General features: G+C 51.6%; 1 protein-coding gene across 1 annotated transcript in view; it reads right to left on the bottom strand.

Moving 5' to 3' along the window:
• Positions 1-206: 206 nt before the first annotated feature.
• DNAH10 (dynein axonemal heavy chain 10) overlaps positions 207-19,110 on the bottom strand; it is a 147,016-nt gene continuing 128,112 nt past the window's right edge. The window contains exons 60-78 of the mRNA XM_082667915.1: positions 17,809-18,030; positions 17,483-17,630; positions 15,388-15,667; positions 14,164-14,393; positions 13,143-13,416; positions 11,549-11,653; positions 10,986-11,140; positions 10,289-10,443; positions 8,512-8,695; positions 7,686-7,886; positions 6,786-6,995; positions 6,555-6,650; positions 5,657-5,828; positions 4,913-5,044; positions 4,527-4,738; positions 4,268-4,435; positions 2,145-2,325; positions 1,064-1,209; positions 207-578 (exon numbers count right to left, since the gene is read on the bottom strand). Coding sequence (XP_082524041.1) covers positions 432-578; positions 1,064-1,209; positions 2,145-2,325; positions 4,268-4,435; positions 4,527-4,738; positions 4,913-5,044; positions 5,657-5,828; positions 6,555-6,650; positions 6,786-6,995; positions 7,686-7,886; positions 8,512-8,695; positions 10,289-10,443; positions 10,986-11,140; positions 11,549-11,653; positions 13,143-13,416; positions 14,164-14,393; positions 15,388-15,667; positions 17,483-17,630; positions 17,809-18,030 — 3,418 coding nt within the window. The 3' untranslated portion in view covers positions 207-431. The remainder of the gene's footprint in view (positions 579-1,063; positions 1,210-2,144; positions 2,326-4,267; positions 4,436-4,526; positions 4,739-4,912; positions 5,045-5,656; positions 5,829-6,554; positions 6,651-6,785; positions 6,996-7,685; positions 7,887-8,511; positions 8,696-10,288; positions 10,444-10,985; positions 11,141-11,548; positions 11,654-13,142; positions 13,417-14,163; positions 14,394-15,387; positions 15,668-17,482; positions 17,631-17,808; positions 18,031-19,110) is intronic.

The raw sequence follows: 19,110 nt of genomic DNA on the forward strand, positions 1-19,110 counted from the left end.
GCAGCCCTCGCTCCAGAGAGGCGTCTGCTGAAAGAGACCTGGACCATCAAAAAAACCACCTTTGACAATTTACGTTAGAATTCTCACTTGTGCCATCGACATGCAGGCAGTTTTGCTTAAGTGGTTCCCCTGAGAAGGAAAAGCAAACTCGACACGTCTTAAAATGAATGCTCTTGTTGAATTTACTTTTTGAATACCACAGAATCCTTTTTTTTTACGTTAAAAAAAAATAAAACCATTCAGGTTAACTTATATGGAAAGACATATATAAATGGCTGATTTCAAATGGAAGAAAAAAATCAGTGTCAACCCCCCTCCTGCCTCGAGAGGCCCCAAGAAGTGACAGCAGATGATGCGTCTTCACGAATTCCCAGCACATCCGTTGCCGGCCACAGACTTAGAATCTCGTGCCGTTTTCTTCACCCAGAGGGTTAATCAGAATTCAGGGTGAGGCATACCCCTTGCAGGACCCAATGAGAAATGTGCTTCGTGGTAAAGAGATCGGCTTCAAAAACCAAGCCGACCCCCATGGCGTTCCTTCTCATGGAGGTGGTGTAGACGGGCGTCCGGAAAGTGTTCTGCACAGGAAAGGGGCGTGAGGTGCCGGCGCGGGCAGAGGGGCACGCGGGTCCCGGGGAGGGCGAAGGCTCGTCTAAGCGCTACGGGTGCGGAGGGGCCCCGCGAGGTGCCGGGCTCTGCTGACACCCATGAGAAGCGGGGTCGGCCAGAGCAGGCCATCCTGCAGGGGCGCCTGCCGTCCACACCGGATGTAGCTACCTTCCGACCCACGCAATGAGCGCAGAATTTCACCAGAAGGGAGGAGTCGCTCCTCAAGCTGGTCTGGGCCACAGCCTCCAACCTTGAACCCGTGCCGCCCCCGCAAGGCTCTGCACACACGCACGCGCACGTGTGCATTGTTCCCCCGGGACGTGGCTCAAAGGCTTCCCGCAGCCCTGAAAGGTTAAGAGCCCCTGTGCTAAAAGGCGAGACTCTTGGAAACCACCTGGTGTCTAACTCCAGTCAGAGGAGAAGAGGGGAAACGGGGCAGGCGTCGGCCTTTCACCTGCAGTTTGAGGCGATGGGCTTCAGTGGGGATGATCTTCACGACCGGCAGGTTGACGGCCAGCACCTTGGATTTGCTCTTGATAAGACATCCTTTTTCTACATCCCAGTCAGCGCCTTCTAGATAGAGTCCTGAGACAAAGCATCCTAGAGGCACCAGGAAGAGAGCCGCACTTAGGCGGAGGCAAGTGTCATTCTGCCGAGCATTCGGCAGCTCTAGCAGATGCGCATATGGACAAGCAAAAGGGTAACTAACTGATTCTCCTTCCCCATACACAGCCCCCGCCTCTTCCCAAAAGGGGTGGCCACCATTTCTACCCCGCCCACTTTCCTTTTGTAGAGCCCAGATGGGACACCCTGGAGACCCCGTGACCCTCCATATGGCCACAGCGCCATGGAAGAGGGGTGGTCGCCTCTCCCCAGCAATGTGGCATCAAGGCCCACAGACTTAACTGGCCTCGGGCCCCAGAGTCAGCTGGCACCATGGCCACCCCAACACTGCCGGTCCCTCTGAGACCTCGCTGGCCTTCTACAAAGAGGACTGAGCGCTCCACAATGTTCACCATAAACCCCCTCTCCCTAAGCTAGCTGAAGAGGGCTTTTGTGCTTGCAGCGAGATGTCCTCTAAGACACGACCCCCCGGGAAACCACAGTTTCCAGCCGCAGTTCACACAGCCAGTAACCAGTGTCTAAGGGACTTGACGTTATAGCACAATTGAACGGTTCCCACCTGGCCCATCCTGCTCTCTGGCTACCATGCCCCCGGGCCCTCATGGGTTCCAGGGAAGCCACCTGGCGATCCAGTTCTTTCTAACCTAGTAGCCCATTTCCCACAGACAAGCTGGGCGAGTGTGGCTCAGCTCTCCCCTGACGTCAGCCCACGTCTCAATGGAAAAACTGGAAAAGAAACACCTGGACTCACCCTCAGAGACGTCAAGCCCCACGTGGACAGCACACAAACATGGCCAGTATTTGCCGCAGTCTGACTTTCCGGGCCCACACTGTGCTCAGCCCTTCTGAGGGTAGCTTGGGGAGGGAGACCCTACGTGAGAGGCCGTGAAGCCGCAGGGAGCTGGCCGTACCTTGTCCCGCCCGCTCATTCACTTCGTCTGCATCTTGGAACTTGGTCACTTGCGTGAACAGGGTGGAGCGGTCCAGCGGCCAGCCGTTCCTCCGGCAGGTGGCCTGCACCAGGGCCGTGAGGTAGGATTCTGGGATGTGCAGCCCCGAGAGCCACATCACACTGGGCTCACTCTCGGTGACCTGGGGAGAGAAGGCAGCTGGTGAGAGCCTGGGGCTGCCATCCAATGCCAGGGTCAAAGCCGACAGAAGATGTAGTTCACGTTAGGGGCAGGAAGATGGTGTTGGGACAACTGGCAGCCCACTGGGAAAAACAAGCGGGATCACCAAACTCCAGGTGCAGCCAAGATTTAAATATAGAAAATACACCACATGCAGACTCAGCGCTTCCACTGCAGGGGGCGTGGGTTCGATCCCTGGTCGGGGAACTAGGATCCCGCATGCCACGCAGCACGGCCAAAAAAATAAAAACAAAACTAAACTAAATAAATAAACCACAAAAGTACAAATCAAATCTCCAGTGAATGTTTTCAGAATCTTGGAGTGGGGAATACAAAACCCAGAAGCCATAAAAGACAAGACTGATCTCTTTGACTACATTAAAATGTAAAACTTTCCTATGGAAAAAATACCACAGAATCAAAAAGCTTCAGGCAAGCTGGGGAAATATCTGTAACACCAGCAGACAAAAGACTTAATTCCCTTGATGTACAAAGAGCTCTTAAAAACCAATTTTAGAAGGTGGAGAATTTGAGGGGCTTCCCTGGTGGCGCAGTGGTTAAGAATCTGCCTGCCAATGCAGGGGACACGGGTTTGATCCCACGGGAAGATCCCACATGCCGCGGAGCAACTAAGCCACAACTACTGAAGCCCGCGCGCCTAGAGCCCAGGCTCTGCGACAAGAGAAGCCACCGGAGAAGCCTGAGCACCGCAACGAAGAGTAGCCCCCGCTCACCGCAACTAGACTAAGCCCACGCGCAGCAACGAAGACCCAACGCAGCCAAAAATAAATAATTTTTTTAAAAAAGGTGGAGAACTTGATAAAAATGAAATCAAGATACAAAGACAGCTCACAGAAAAACACAAAATGTCTATAAACGTGTCAAATACACTCAGCCTCACCATAATTAAAGAAATACACAACCAACATAGTTGATGTTACTTTTTGCCTATGAAGGAGAAAAAGATCCAAAGTATTAAGAACACACCATGTTGCAGAGAGGTGAGGAAAGAATCATTCTCGTACGCTGTGGTTTCAAGTTCTCTAGAAAACCATCTGACAAGAGCTGTCAGAATTTAAAATGCACACACTCGGATCCAACTCTTCCATTGTACCCATGGAATATACTCATATGAGTCTCCAAAGCCATGTGCACCAGAATGTTGTTCGTACTAGCAAAACAAAAAATCCAAAAAGAGAACAAAAAACCAATGGTAACCACCTAAATATCCATCAGAGGAAAGGATACAGGATGTCTGTGAGACGGAGTAGCCTAGAAGGAATGACGTCTAGATGGAACAATTGCCAAGACAGACTCTTAGACGGATAAATCAAGTTGGGCATAGTATGCTTCAAAGTCTTTCTTTTTTTAATATATTTATTTTATTTATTTATTTTTGGCTGGGTTGGGTCTTCGTTGCTGTGCGTGAGCTTTCTCTATCTGCGGCGAGCAGGGGCTACTCTTCCTTGCGGTGGCTTCTCTTTGTTGGGGAGCACGGGCTCTAGGCGTGCAGGCTTCGGTTGTTGCGGCACGCGGGCTCAGTAGTTGTGGCTCGAGGGCTCTAGAGAGCAGACTCAGTAGTTGTGGCGCACGGGCTTAGCTGCTCCGCGGCACGTGGGATCTTCCCGGACCAGGGCTTGAACCCGTGTCCCCCGCATTGGCAGGCGGATCCTTAACCACTGCGCCACCAGGGAAGCCCCCGAGGAAGGGAGGAAGGAAGGGAGGGGGGAAGGGAGAAAAGGAAAAAAAAACAGATACGCTTGCAGAGTCCGAGACCATTTCCAGAGCACCCAGTCAGCTCCTGACAGAGGTACCACTGGGGAGGGGAGAAGGAGTCGGGAAGTGGTTTGAGGGGGTCCAGGCCAAGCCTTGGACCAGCAAGCAGACCGCTGCCTCTCACTCACCCACGTCGTGTACTGGCTGAACCTCCGCAGGAAGTAGGGCATCCAGTTTCCGAGGGACTTTAAGGTGTCAGGGGCAAGCTTTCTCCAGATATTAGGGATTTGCCCAAGAAAGAGGGACCTGGCTACATCATCTAATTCACTGCTCATCCCAACTTCTCCAGCCAAGGCCTGTTTATAGAATCAAGAGCAGTCAGGCAAGACTAGCGGAAAACCCAGCACTCCACCGAGGCAGGAATTTGCACTCGAGGAACAGGCTTACCCTCTGAAGTTCAGCCAGGGATGCGGACATCCGTATGACAAGCTTGTTGAAGCGCTGCAGCTCCTGCAGGAGCACCACTGAGGTAGGGGAGGCGACCATCCCCAGCTGCTTCCTGACCAGGTCCAAGTCAAAGACTTTGGGCATCTTGTTTGCTATGTCCTTGGCCACATGGCCAGTGTAATCATCTCGGCTGATGGCGGTGCTGCATTCCCCTGAAATCAGGACACTTTTCAGAGAGAGCAAGGCATCTGAGCACAGGACTGGGGTGCCTTCTGGCTCTCAGAAGGGCACCAACAGTACGGAAGCTATCAGAACCCGAAGCAGCACTTTGCGCCAATGCCCTTTGTCCCCAGTCCAATGGGCACAGTCCTCTGCAGGGGACTTACCCGTCTGAGGCTGCAGCTCCAGCAGGTGAGACCACATGTCTCGAGCTGCCTGAGTGTAATATCCAGTCTCAGCGTTGAGGTGCAGCCCAAACACTTCAGGCGTGTTGGCCAGAGGGAGGGCCTCAATGGCTTCTGTAATGGGAGAGAACAGCGGTTACACTGCCATGCCACCTCCGATTCCCGAGGGCCCACAGCCTCGACGTCCCCACACACGTTAGCCCACGTTCCACCTCTGAGAGGGTGACGTGCTTTTAAAATAAGAATTCTACACCGCCATGCCCAATACAGGCCTGTGTGCATCTTTTTTTTTTTTTTTTTTTTTTTTTGCCATGCCTCGCGGCTTGCGGGATCTCAATTCCCCAACCAGCAATCAAACCCAGGCCCACAGCAGTGAAAGTGCAGAGTCCTAACCACTGGGCCACCAGGGAACTTCCTCTACGTGTATCTTTTATGAAAATGGCTCAGTGACTTTCCCAGGGGCCACTCTGCCCTTCCAGGGAGACTCTGATATATTTACCATCATTCCAGGACAGGAAGTCTGAACTAACTCCATCAGCTCTGAGGCTAGGAAGAGCCCACTGGGCCCCGCTAAAAGGCATAAGAAACCACCCCGAGCCGTCAAAGAGTCCCACCAGGGAAGGGGTCAGAAGCATCAAGCCAACCACAGAAACCAGAAGAGCTGAAATGTATGGGCTCCCTTAGAATAAAACGTCTGCATACTTCCTGATGGCTGAGAAATCTCACCAACAAATTTTTCCTTGACATCCCCCGTGGGGATTTTGTAGTCCACTTCCTTGTTCCGGAAAAAGTGGAATGGCTGGAAAGTATCGAAAAGGAAGTCCCCCAGGTATTCATCCATGTAGATGGTCAGGATGCGCCGGTCAAAGCTGTCGATGGCCCGTCCTCCGTACATGACCTGACATGACAGGGAGTGAGAGCCAGCCGGGACCCAGAACCTACGGGGTGGGCCCTGAGGCCCCGGGCCCAGCGGACAGTCCAGGGTCAAGCCCGGATGCGCCCTTAGAGAGACTCCTGCCGCCCGGCCACTGTACAGCTCAAACCGTGCTGACCTGCACAGGCTTCGGGCCACTCTATACAAGAGGGCTTGTGTGCAGACTCATAGAGCCCAAGGTGATAGCAGTCCTCATGAAATGCTGGGAGCCAGTGTGCAACTGGCCAACTCCCCAAAACACAGCGAACGAGCAAACAAAACAACCCAAGGAGCCAGCAGCCGCTTTTGTCTTTGGAACAGCGATGTCTCTGTTTGAGCCACACACAGGCCTCCGGGGAAGCTTTCCCACGAGCGCTGTATAAGGCCGTGGCCTCCAGAGTGGACCTCCAGGCCCGCCGAACAGAGGCAGGGCTCCCATGACGTGCCTGAGGCATCCTCAGCGAGGAACAGGAGTCCCCAGGGCGATGAGTCCAAACGCCCAGGTGACGGTCGCTCACTTAGGACAAAGAATAACAGGGTGACAAACCGGGGCGCGGGGGGGTGGTGTTTCACAGAGACCCAGGGGCCTTCAGCTGATGGGCAGCAGCAAGAGGGGAGTCCCAGAAGACTCGGGGGCCATGGACCAGGGGCACCAGGCCACAGCCCAGCCCGCCCCAGGGGGCCTGCAGCAGGTACCCAGGATGCTCCTACCTCCCCGATTAGGTACTTGAGGCTGCCCCACGGGATCCGAGGGTCGTGCTGCCGGAAAGCTTTTGTTAAGTATGTGTTCAGAATTTCCATGCAGACCTGCAAAGAGGAGGAACGGGCCTGGGTAACCGAAAACCCATAAAGTCATTCGCGTTCTGACTGTTTTCTGAAAACGTGGGCAGGAACAACGAAGGAAGGAGTGTCCCCCGGGAGAGGCAGTAGCCGCCTCTTCACCTGGAAGTCAGACTCGTTGAAGTCGTAGTACACGTTCCACCCGATCTTCCCGAACTTTCTCCTCTCCTGCACCACAGCATGGAAGAACGCCAACACGTAGACCAGGGACTTGAAAGCAGGGTGTGGACACTGGTCCAGCTTCTCAGGAGAGATCTTGAAGTACGTGGCTCTCATGTTGAGTTTCAGCCCGTTGGGTGGCTCGGTGACAACCTGTTGGAGGCAAAGACCGATGGTGACGGAAACCCCAGGCCCCCGAGCAGGGCTCTGAAGGGTGTGCAGACTGCAGTCGTCTTGGCTTTTCCCTCCGTCCTTGCAAAGCTATCTTCCCTATTCCCAAGGGCCCACGTGAATGAGTTAAAAACTAGACGTTGTTCCAGCTCTGCCCTGACTCATCGAATGACCCCAGGAAGGCTCTTTTAACCTCCTCTGATCCATGGGGTCCTCAAGTGTAAAACAGAAGTAGCTAAGTTTTTCCCTCTGCCTGTCCTGGAGGAAGAGAGAGATGATGAAACCATTCCCCAAAATGTTCCCAGAGACTAAATTAAACAGGGCAGGTAAACTCCTTGAAACTTACGCACACACGCACTCACTCCACTTCTGCGGGCTGTGGGAGGGCCGATCATTAGAGTTAAAAGGCATAAATGTGAAGTCCATGAACACTAACGCAGAAATTGTTTCGAGGACGCGCAGAAGTGATAAAGATGGGCCTGGGGGCCACCACTGTCACCCGGTAATTGTCACCCTATCCGGACAGTGCTTACCTCTGAAGGGAGAGGGAGAAATGGAACTGGGAAAGGCGGGGGTGTCCAACTCTATCCTAAACACACACGTGCACACAGCAAAACGGGAGTGAGGTAAGGAACCGAGCCGTGGGCACGTCTGTCTGTCCTGCTGCCAGACCTTCAAGGACTTCTGCAGGATCCCGATGGGGAAGCCCTCGGTGGGGTCCGTGGTGAGCCACAGGCGGAAGTCGGGGTGGGGCTTGGTGATCCTCTCCAGGGACTTCTCCAGATCCTTCAGCCACTTGACCAGGAGATGGCAGTTCTGCAGCATCAGCCACTGCCCTCGAGCCACCGCCATCTCCAGCAGCTGTAGGGCCACCTGCTCCGACAGAGACAGAAAGGAAGCGTCGGCGTCCCACTGCCGCACCACCCTGTGCTCTCCCAGAGACCCGCTGCAAGCACCAGGAAACTACTGGCCACTGCAGCAGAAGCCACAGAGGAGCCAGCGGTCCCGGAGCCACAGAGGGAGCCTTTGAAGAAGCAGCCCTTTAGACTTCCCGCGGGGCCACCGGGGTCCGCTGGGCTGCACTCATTGGCCTCCCTCAGCCCCCAGAGCTCCAACCTCGGACTCAGTGGCACCTGCCCCCTGACCAGTTGGCCTTGCCACTGGGGCAGTGACAGCCCTGATCCGAAACGCGGCTCTTGCAAGGGCTGAGGGAGATAAAGACTGGATGTGAAAGGGCTTTGGAAACAGCAGAACACACCGACGGCACCAGGCTGGGCAATCACAGCAGGTCAGCTCTAGAACTATACTACTGTTCACACGGTCATCGCTGTGACATGTGACTACTGCTCCGTAGACCGGAAATGCATGGCACTCGTGTGGGGGGGGGGCGGGGGGGGCGGTACTCTTGGCTTAAAGCCAAACATTCGTTAATTCATTCCTAACAGGGGCCGGTGACCTCACCCACGTTTAGGGCTTGTTCCCTCCAACAACAATTTACCTTTTCTTGACCTTGACCCATGGCAAGGAATTTGAGGCGGTTCCCTCCAAAACCGCTGTGCTCGGCTAATTTCATAAGGTCACTGGCAGGGTCAGAGCCAGGACTCAGGATAAACACAATGGGTGAGTTGGGTGTGCTCTGCTCAAAGATGGCTTCAAAGCTGATCACCGGAGGCTGCACATACCTGGGGAAAGAAACACGACTGGAAAACGCTCCCGGGAGGACAGCGCCAGGCAGGGGCCGGCCAGTCCGACCAGCACTCTTCCTCCCAGTGTCCAGAACCTTCTGACTGTCCCTCTGGTATGGCTCTTTGCTCAGCCTTCCTTGTTTTGGAATCCAGGTTTTACACACATCTCGTTCACTGGATGGTAATAAGCTCCTGGGTGATGGGGACCTCTCCACACAGCCCAGTACATCCGGGTTGGGTGGTTCAGGAGACTTGTTCTGAGCTGCATGCCTCCTGACAAGCCGGCCTTCCAGGTGCACGTGCCCTGGGCACCGAACCCAGAGGTCCCACACCGGCGGCTCCACAGGCGTGTCCTGAACAGCCTGCATCTCGAGATTTTTAAAAAGTTAGTTGCCAGCACATAACGATTGGGAGATTTCATGTAGAAATCCAAATTTCTAGTTTCCGTTGAAGAGTCAGAGATCTGAGTCCCCGCCGCCACCTGGCATCAGTCAGCAGGAGTTCAGGGGCTGCTGGCCAGGGCTTGACCTCTCCAGTGGGCCCGAGTCCTCATCCAGCCACGCCCAGTCCTCTCCATCGCCCGCCGGCCGTGGAGGCAGATGTGAGTTTGTCACCCTAAGTTACCCATCCGGCCTCGCCCCCGATTCCAGAGCTACCAATACGGGAGCCATGAGGCACGTGTGGCTACCGAGCAGTTGAAGTGTGGCGAGTCCAAACTGAGATGAGCTGCACGTGTGAATTCACACAGGATTTTAAAGCCTTGGTATCAAAAAATATGCCAAATATCTCGATCCATGACATGCTGAGATAGCATTTTAATATTTGAGTTAAATATAATTCACTACTAATACATATTATTTGTATGATATGATGTATTAATATATATATAACTTACGATGATTGTTATTAAAATTAATTTTGACTGTTTCCTTTTTTATAAATTTACTTTTTTCATTGACGTATAGTTGATTTACAATGTTGTGTTAGTTTCAGGTGTACAGCAAAGTGATTCAGTTATAATATAAATATATATTCTTTTTCAGATTCTTTTCCCATCTAGGTTATTACAGAATATTGAGTAGAGTTCCCTGTGCTGTGCAGTAGGTCCTTGTTGTTTATCTATTTTATATATAGTGGTGTGTATATTTTACTCCCAAATTCCTAATATATCCCTCCCCCTCCCCTTTCCCCTTTGGTAACCATAAATTGGTTTTCTATGTCTGTGAGTCTGTTTCTGTTTTGTAAATAAGTTCATTTGTATCATCTAATAATTAAATACAGTTACTTATTATTAGTAAATATTATATATATAGTTATATATTAATATATTATATTTTATATGCTTATGATAACTGTTATTAAAATTAATTTCACCTGCTTCTTTTTGAATGTGGCTACCAGAAGACTTGAAATGACATACGTCACTCACACTGTATTTTTCTTAAACAGCGCTGCTCTAGAGTGGCTACCGAATCATGCTCAAAGGCAGTCCCCTCTGGCCACCCACTGCCATCCGTGAGTCCAGGAAGGGGTGACATTAGATATTCTACCCCACAGAAAGGGCCAAGCAAACACAAACAACTCACTTACTTCTCTCCCACTGTTACAGTCACGTAGTCAGTCACGGCCCGATATACCCGATCCACACGGAAACAGCGCAAAATAAGCAACTTCTGGAAAGGGGTGATGTTGTCATCATAACCCAGGGGGAATGGAAACTGCTCAAGTGAATCCAGGTCATACCACTGGGAAAAGCAAAGAACATTCATGCTGGCGTCAACTGAGAAATGATATAGGCCCCCCTTTTTATGTGAAGGTCCCAAGAGCCCCTGTAAAGGGATGAAATCGACAGGCCACGTCTAGTCAGATCTGTCATTTTCTACCCCCCAAACTCTGAACTTTAGCAAGGGATGCACTGAGTCTTATGGACTGTTGAATTCCCACTGCCCATCAAGGGACGTGGTCCAGCCACAGATGCTCAAAGTTTCTTGAATGGATGGATGAATGGATGAATGGATGGACAGACAGGCAGAGGCAGATGGACAGACGGATGGATGGACAAATGGATGGATGGACAGATGGAGAGATAGATAGATAGTTCTCCCACAAAACTAGCTGAACTAGATAAAGGAGAATTCCATCCAGGGAGTTAGAGGGCATTGGCTACACTCTGCACGAGCCACTCAGAGGCAGATCTTCAAACTCATAGGGAGTTAGGCTACAGATTGAGTGTGGAGATGACTGACATGCGGGGAAGGGAAGGAGGAGAAAGAGGACACTTGCTCACCTCCTGCCAGACAGTCAGATGTTTCTCCACATCATCAGGAAGAGTCCCAAAGTTGTCTGGAAACATCTCTGATAAAAGAATGATATCTTCCCATCCCTGGTCGGACAACCAAGCACAGGGTTTTCTCCGTTTGCTTTTCTCCAGGGAAATGTTTCCTAATCACAACAGGATAAGAGAAGTAAACAGCCGACACCAACACACGGGGAAGAGTAAGCAACTCCATTCCTGGGCTTCCCTCACTTTGGGGAAAATCCACTTCTCAAAAGGGGGCTGGAAAGAGAAGAGGGTTAGGCTTCCCCTGTCACCATCCGTAACTCCAGCCAGGAAGCTCGGCGTGGCTTCCAGCCTCGGGGCAGCCTTAAGGCAGAGGCTGGCTGCTCTGAGTTAACTCGAACTATCTCTGAGGCTGGAACTGTCAACTGAGGTATTTACTAAAGCGGTGCTATTGGAAGCCAAGTTTTAAGGAAGGCAAATTTCTGCTGTTGTTTTGGTGAACAAACTCATACACATGTGCAACATGGGTCCAGGGAGTCGGGAAGCATGAAACGAGGCAAATTCGTTACCTTTTAAGAAGAAATCTAATTCTTCCTGGGGGACTCTCCCCTCTGCTTGTTCTATCTTGATAGTCATATTGAAAGAAAAAAGTAACTTGTGCCTCTCAAACAACCCTGGAGAGAAACAACAGATGGGTCTGGATAAAACAAATGCGTTTAAACCCAGGCTTCTCACGCACACCACGCTTACATTTCAGAGAAAGGAACTGAAGCAGCTCCACTGCACAGTCAGTTGCTTTTAGCCGCCTTTGCATTTGGTGTCCGTGAACTCCTGCAAAAACTAGGAGCTCAACTGACACGTCATGCCCACAAGTGCAACGGGCAGTGACCCTCACTCGTACGCATCTGCAATGGTCACGTCTCCGGGCGGCGCTTACCACGCCCTCGTGGGAAGAGGAGGGGGGGTGCCCCCCCCAGCAGATGAAGGACCGTATGATGGAGGTTCAGAGCCACCTCCTGAATGAAGTGCTGGTCATTTGCCGGACTCAAAGCAAAAGTTCTTACAGTGGAGAAGAGGTATTAACAAACTTTCTATAAAGGGCCAGAGAGTAAATCGACTCGGCTTTGCAGACTAGACAGTCTCTGTCATAACTACTCAACTCTGCCATTGTACTGTGAAAGCCGCCATGGACGATCTGTATAGAAACGGGTGTGGCTGTGTGCCAAGATAACTTTATTTACAAAAGCAGGCGGTGGGGCAGATTTGGCCAATCTCTACTGCAGAGTAAGCCCATTCCATCAACGCACTCTTTATGGATAGGAAGACGCAAAACATTAGAGTTCTTTTTTTTTTCTAACGGAAAAAAAAAAAACCATGTAAGTCAAAATGTGTGATGTGAATTCTATCTTATACGTGTTAGAAGGGTTGGTTACTTAAGTGAGCCCTATAGGATAGCCCTCAACCTGTTTCCTGCCCGACACAATTTTGAGCTGTGTCCCCCTCAAAATCTATAAGTTGACACCTTAATACCCAGTACCTCAGAGCTGGAGACAGGGCCTCTAAGAGGTGATTAGGTTACTCAGCATAAACAAGAACGAAATCATGCCACTTGCAGCGACATGGATGGACCTAGAGATTGTCATACTGAGTGAAGTAAGTCAGACAGAGAAAGACAAGTATCATATGATATCGCTTATATGTGGAATCTAAAAAAAAATGGTACAACTGAACCTATTTACAAAACAGAAATAGAGTCACAGATGTAGAAAATAAACTCACGGTTACCAAGGGGGAAAGGGCAGGAGGAGGGATAAATTGGGAGATTGGGATTGACATATACACACGACTGTATATAAAATAGATAACTGATAAGAGCCTGCTGTATAGCACAGGGATCTCTGCTCAATACTCTGTAATGAATCTAAAAAAGAGTGGAGGTATGTATATGCATAACTGATTCACTTTGCTGTACACCTGACACTAACACAACATTGTAAATCAATTATACGCCAATACAAATTAATTTAAAAAAATAAAATGAGGCTGTTAGGGAGGGCCCCCATGCAATCCCAACTGGTGTCCTTATAAGAAGAGGAAATTTGGACACACGGACAGAAGCGCACAGAGTGCATCGGTCCTAAATCGGTGCGAACAGGTGCTCACCTGTGCAGCCATAGTTATAGATGTTGAAGGTCAGCGTGTCCATGATGTTCCTTAATCGCTTCAGAAGAATGGAGTCAGGCAGCGACTTCTTGAGTGACAAGCGGAAGACCTCCAGGAAGGAGATCAGGGAGTGCTGGTACATGGAGCTCACCAGGGCCATCTCCGACAGCGCAAAGAACAGGATGGCTCCCCTCCGGGCGGCCGGCCGGTAGCCATCCCGCAGCCTGTCGATGTCCAGGGCTGTCTTCTCCGCCAGCTTGAGCTTCTCTGATACCTGAAGAAGAGGCGCACGTTGCCACTTACAGCCGAAACCAGGAAGACATACGAAACAGGCGAGAAAGTAAGAAGGCGGGGGGGGGGGGTGGAGGGCGGCAGCCAAGAAAGCCATGCAGCGCTCACAGGAAGGGCCCCCAGCCTCTCGCGAGATGTGGTATATATTTGTGGCTCGACCCCCCGCTGCCCCCGTGCCCCCTTCTTCTAGTAACAGTCCCTGAGTTTGATCTAGAGACCTACAGTTTCCTCCTTTCATTCATATGTGGGGCTCAAGCCCGAGGCCAGGAGGGGAGCGGGTGAGTGAGGTCCAGAGAATCCACACTTGGCATCCCCAGCCCATGGGAGTGGTCTGGGGTGAGCACGTGACTTCAGTGACAGGAAAAGATTCTCATTCTTCTCTTTTGGACTTGAACCTCAGTGGACATGAAGCCAGACCCAGCTTGTGACCATGAGCGGAGCTTGGCTCCACAGGGAGGCAGAGAATGAAGCCAACACAGCAGAAGGTCCAGAAATGGAGAGAAACTGAGCCCTGGATGATATGCTTGGAGTCCTGGATCCAGCCCTGCCTGAAGCCATCCCTCGACTTTTCTGTTTTCTAGGCCGATCAATTCCCTTTGGACTTGAGCCACGTAGGGCCAGATTTTCTATCGCTCTCAATTAAGAGAGGCTGACTGGGTGCACAGGGGTCCCTGGGAACATCTCTGGGACTCCGTAGCAGGATCGATACACTTTTCCACACAGTTCATACCTCCATGGCTTTGGACTTGGTCTCCTCCAGGGTCTGCACCAGCTCCACATTGTCCAGCATGTTCCCCGTGGAGGTGGCCAGTTCCCGGAGGAGGGAGTCCTCCAAGCCCTTCAGCAGGTTCTTGTTCTCACTCGTCTCCTGGATGAGATGCTCTCTCTGCTCTTCCAGCTCTCGCCTCTCGAAGGCCACCAGCACGCTCAGCAGCTGGTCCTCCAGGCCTTTCAGTGTGACTGTGGGGGGACGAGGGAGGCCCTCACCACCGCGTCCCCCTGCCAGGCTGCTCACCATCTCGTCTCCCCCGCACAGCAGTGCCTGGGGCAAGTGGAGGGTGGGCCCGGCATCCCAGGAACACGAGGACTCACTCTCCCACCAATGCCATTCTAAAGCCCCAGGTGACAAATATGGGACAGAGCGCAACAGAGATGCTGTTACCTGGAGTAATGGACAGCAAGTGTGAAGATGCACTAAAATCAAATCCAGGGCTCCCACATCTTGGGGGACCCTCGTTAGATATCTGGGTTTATACCCAAACTTTTTTTTTTTTTTTAAGCCACGCAGCTTACGGGATCTTAGTTCCCCAACCAGGGATCGAACCCAGGCCCTTGGCACTGAAAGCACGGAGTCCTAACCACTGGACCACCAGGGAGCTTCCTAACGCGTACCGAAACCTGATTAACCTACCTAGGAACCCGTGTGACCACCCTAGAAAATGTGGGAAGTTCATTCAAGTTCATAACGGAATTCAACTGAGAGGAAGAGGGAAATCCAAAACCATACTGTGTATTCAGATACACAAATACACTACAACTTCCTGCTGCGGCAGAAAGGGGTCTCGCCTCGCTCCGAGGGTGAGTGTCTGAGCCCCGTGGTCCAGACTCAGCACATCTCAAGACACATAACTCATTGCCTTCTAAAGGCCCCCAAACCTTTTGGTGTTGCTTCCTCATTAAGAACTGATTGGTTGGGACTTCCCTGGGGGTCCAGTGGTTAAGACTCCGAACTCCCAACGCAGGAGGCATGGGTTCGATCCCTGGCAGGGGAACTAAGATCCCGCATGCCGCACGGTGAAGCCTCAAAAAGCAAACCAAAAGGAACTGATTGGTTGACTATGAAAGCTGTGACTCTGAGAATGATTCACCGAATGAAGTGACGTCCCTTGAGAGCCCTGAGCTCAGACTGTGGTCTCCACCTGAAATTCGGCACTGCGGCTCTGTACATGCTTACCAGTATAATTGATCACCATGGCTTTCCCAAACACGGATGGGCCGTATCTGGGGTTGGCCAGCTTGGTGTTCAGATACAGTCTGAAATTCGAATCATAGCCCACTTCCTTGTCTCCCAGTATGATAAACTGCCGTCCTTGGGAGACCTTGATGTTCTTTTCTAAGACGTTATCAATCACAGGGTCGATGTACTCATCCACATCGTGGAACAGGAAAGGCGTCCCGTACTTTATAGATATCTCCAGCTGCTTGAGGAAGTCGGGGTCATTGAAGGAAGCCACCTGGAAGGGAGGGGAGGCAGATGCTAAAAATCAGCTCACTCGCCAAATTCAAGGGGAAAAGAATCCTTGGAGGTGGCAGGGGACATGTCAGCACCTTGAAGGGAGGCAGAGGGGAAAACACAGAACAGGGAGAGAAGCAGGGCACGTAACCTGCATAAACCATGAGGTTCAGGCTCTGAGCAGTCTCTCGTTCAAAAAGCACAGGTCAGCAGCCAAAAGGGATTAGGAGAGAATCTCTTCACATCTCTCAGAAGACCTCAAAAAGGATCCAAACACAGAGTCCACAAAAAAAAAAAAATTCACTCCCCTCCAAACCTTAGGCTTGCTTTCTTATCTCTTTTCTCAAAACATCTGTAAAAATTCTTCCCCTCTTCCAGCCCCTGGGACCTCCTCTTCCCTTCCTCTCCACCCTCTTTTATTACATTGATGTACTTAGCCACTCACCCCATAAGTTGAACCCTCCCTCTTTAAGAGATACGATGGGGATAGGAGTAGGATGGGGGGCTAGGAGAGGTCTGGCAATTGCAGAACTCTCTGGAAGGCGCAGGGAAGAGGGACATCAAGGAATATTCCTGCACTGATGATATCTGTCCCACTACAGTTCTATGTGAATTTTGGGAGTGGATGTCCCCCCGCCCCGACCTTGGGATGCTTCCCCTACCTGCATGTACATACCCGGAAGCAAGGACCAGAAAAAACAAGGAAAAGATAAAAATGGAAAAACATGAATTGTTAATTATTTCAGTAAAAGGTAACTGGGCCCCCAGCAATTTCACCCCCAAAAATTAAAAACACACGCCCACAAAAAACTTGCACATGAATGTTCACAGCAGCCCTGTTCATGACAGCCAAAAAGCAGAAACAACCCACGTGTCCATCAACTGATATGCAGGTAAACAGACTGTGGTCCATCCATGCAACACACTATTATTTAGCCATAAGAAGGAATGAAGTCCTGATACCTGCTACAATATGTGTTGATTAAGCATTTGGAAACAATGTGATTACTACTGTACTCAATACATATCTTTGAGACAGAATGTGTCCCACAAACGTTTATCGAGGCCCGTGTTAGATGCTGGGTTCTGCTGAGCCCTGGAATTGAACGAAGCCTTTGAAAACGTTGGATTCGCGAAGCAGGGAAAATGTATTTTGAAAACATGATGCTAAGTGAAAGAAGCCAGTCACAAAAGGCCACATACTGTACAATCGCACTCATACTTAATGTCCAGCACAGGCAGATCTATAGAGACAGAAAATATATCAGTGGTTGTCAGAGGCTGGGGGTTAGGGGCAGGAGGGGAAATGGATGTTCTGGGGGTGGTGATGTCTAAAGGATACAGCATTTTTGGAGGAGGGTGATAAAAACTGATCCTGGTGATTGCTACACAACTCAACGTATAATATTCTAAAAGCTACTGAACTGTGTTCTTCAAACGGATGGATTGTACGGTAGATGAGTTATATCTCGATCAAGCCCCCCCCCCGCCCTCCAAAAAGAAAGTGACCGAGCATCTAAGGCCACTTGGCCCTGCACCGAGTAGGGGGGACGCAAAGACGAACACAGCACCGTCTTTGCCTTCACGTGACCCACAGGGCAATGAATAGGCAAAGGGCAGAGTGGAATCCGAGGGGGTTCAAGCCGCCCTCCAAGACTCAACAGGGTGGGCGGGCCAGGAAGGGGAGGGCTCTGCTTGGGGCCTCAGGGTGGTGGCATTTCAGCTCGGCCTTGTGGAGGCCTGGGGACACCGGGGAGCACTGGGCTGGGCCCCAGGATGTGGAGCGGTGTGGGGTGTGTGTCGGGGGCAGCCGTACCCGCAAGTTGTTCTTCTCCTCTTTTCTCTTTATCCAGTTGAGGGCCTGCTGCTGCGGGTCGATGCAGAGGGGGAAGCGGCTGGCCCGGGTGGTGAGGATGCCGTTCTGAACCGAGAGCTCGTCGGGGGGCAGCCCCTGGGAGCCCCACCTGGAAGGGGCAGCGACAGGGGAAATGGGGATTTTTCTGGCCGAGCTGCGAGCCGACGGGGAGCCTCCGAGGCAGGGGAGCTGGGCGGGCAGAGCTCCCTGCCGTCTCTGTGCAGGTGGGTCAGCTGCATGCCCCCCGGGCTCTGTGCCCCGTCCTCCCAGCCCAGGGTCGTCCTCACCTGCTGATCTCAACGTCGTCCGTGAGCAAGTTCTCGAGTCTGAAGGGCTGGCTCAGGGGGATCCCCCGCTCCAGGATGTCACTCTGCCAGACCCGGTTGACCATCTCGTCCCGGAAGTCCCACGTGAAGGCGCCCTCATAGCTCAGGAAGGCTGCGCACAGCAGGCAGTCGCCCAGCAACTTCATGCGCCGGTGCATCAGCTCGTCCAAATCGTTCAGCCACCTGGCGTGGGCGGGGGCTGCCGTGAGCAGTCACATTCCGGCACAACCCGAAGGAACCTTCTAGAAGAGCCAGCCAGACACACGGCCGGGAGGGGGCTAGCCAGAAGGAAACCTTTTCTGAGATGTTCTTTGCTTGTAGAGGACAGAGATCGCCAGCTCACTTTGACATTTCCCTGTCTAGTGAACCCAACGTTTTCAAAGGCTTTGTTCAACTCCAGAGCTCAGCAGAACCCAGCATCTAACAGGGGCCTCGATAAATGTTTGGGGGATGAATTTTGTCTCAAAGATATGTATAAAGTACAACAGTAATCACATTGTTTCCAAACACCTAATCAATAGCTTAAAAACACGCCCAGGGCTTCCCTGGTGGCGCAGTGGTTGAGAGTCTGCCTGCCGATGCAGGGGACGCGGGTTCGTGCCCCGGTCCAGGAGGATCCCACATGCCGCGGAGCGGCTGGGCCCATGAGCCATGGCCGCTGAGCCTGCGTATCCGGAGCCTGTGCTCCGCAACGGGAGAGGCCACAACGGTGAGAGGCCCACGTACCGCAAAAAAAAAAAAAAAAAAATAGACATATTGAAAATGGTTTGTTTCCCATAAGCAAACAATATTTTCCAGTGCTTTCCATACCATTTTTACAGGTGCCAGGTAAGAAACTATTGTCACATCCAGTGGACCAGCTATGGCCCAATGGGCCTCTTGCCCATAAGCATCAAACAGCTCCACCTACTGAAAACTGAAGCTCAGGACTGAACCAGCCACAAGGGTCCAGAGACAGAAGTGGGCTCCTCCTCCAGATCCTTCCAGAAGGGACTTGGGGTTAAAGGTCATCAAGAAGCAAACATTCCCAGGCCCTAGGGCACTGGTTTCCCCCCCATCTCCACTGCTGCCATGCCTCCCCTTAACAGTTACTCAGTAAATAACACTCGATACCTATTTTTAAAAGAATCTATAAAATGGCCATTAGCCACCTTTAAACATGACAATAGTAAAATCAGAACTTTTCCACACGGTTTTCAGCTCAAAATGCAGTGTGGGATAAAGACTCCACATGGCGAGAAGTGGTGCTGTGGACGTTCACTC

Source organism: Grampus griseus, assembly GCF_964374135.1.
Source record: "Grampus griseus genome assembly, chromosome: 12".
Taxonomy (NCBI): domain Eukaryota; kingdom Metazoa; phylum Chordata; class Mammalia; order Artiodactyla; family Delphinidae; genus Grampus; species Grampus griseus.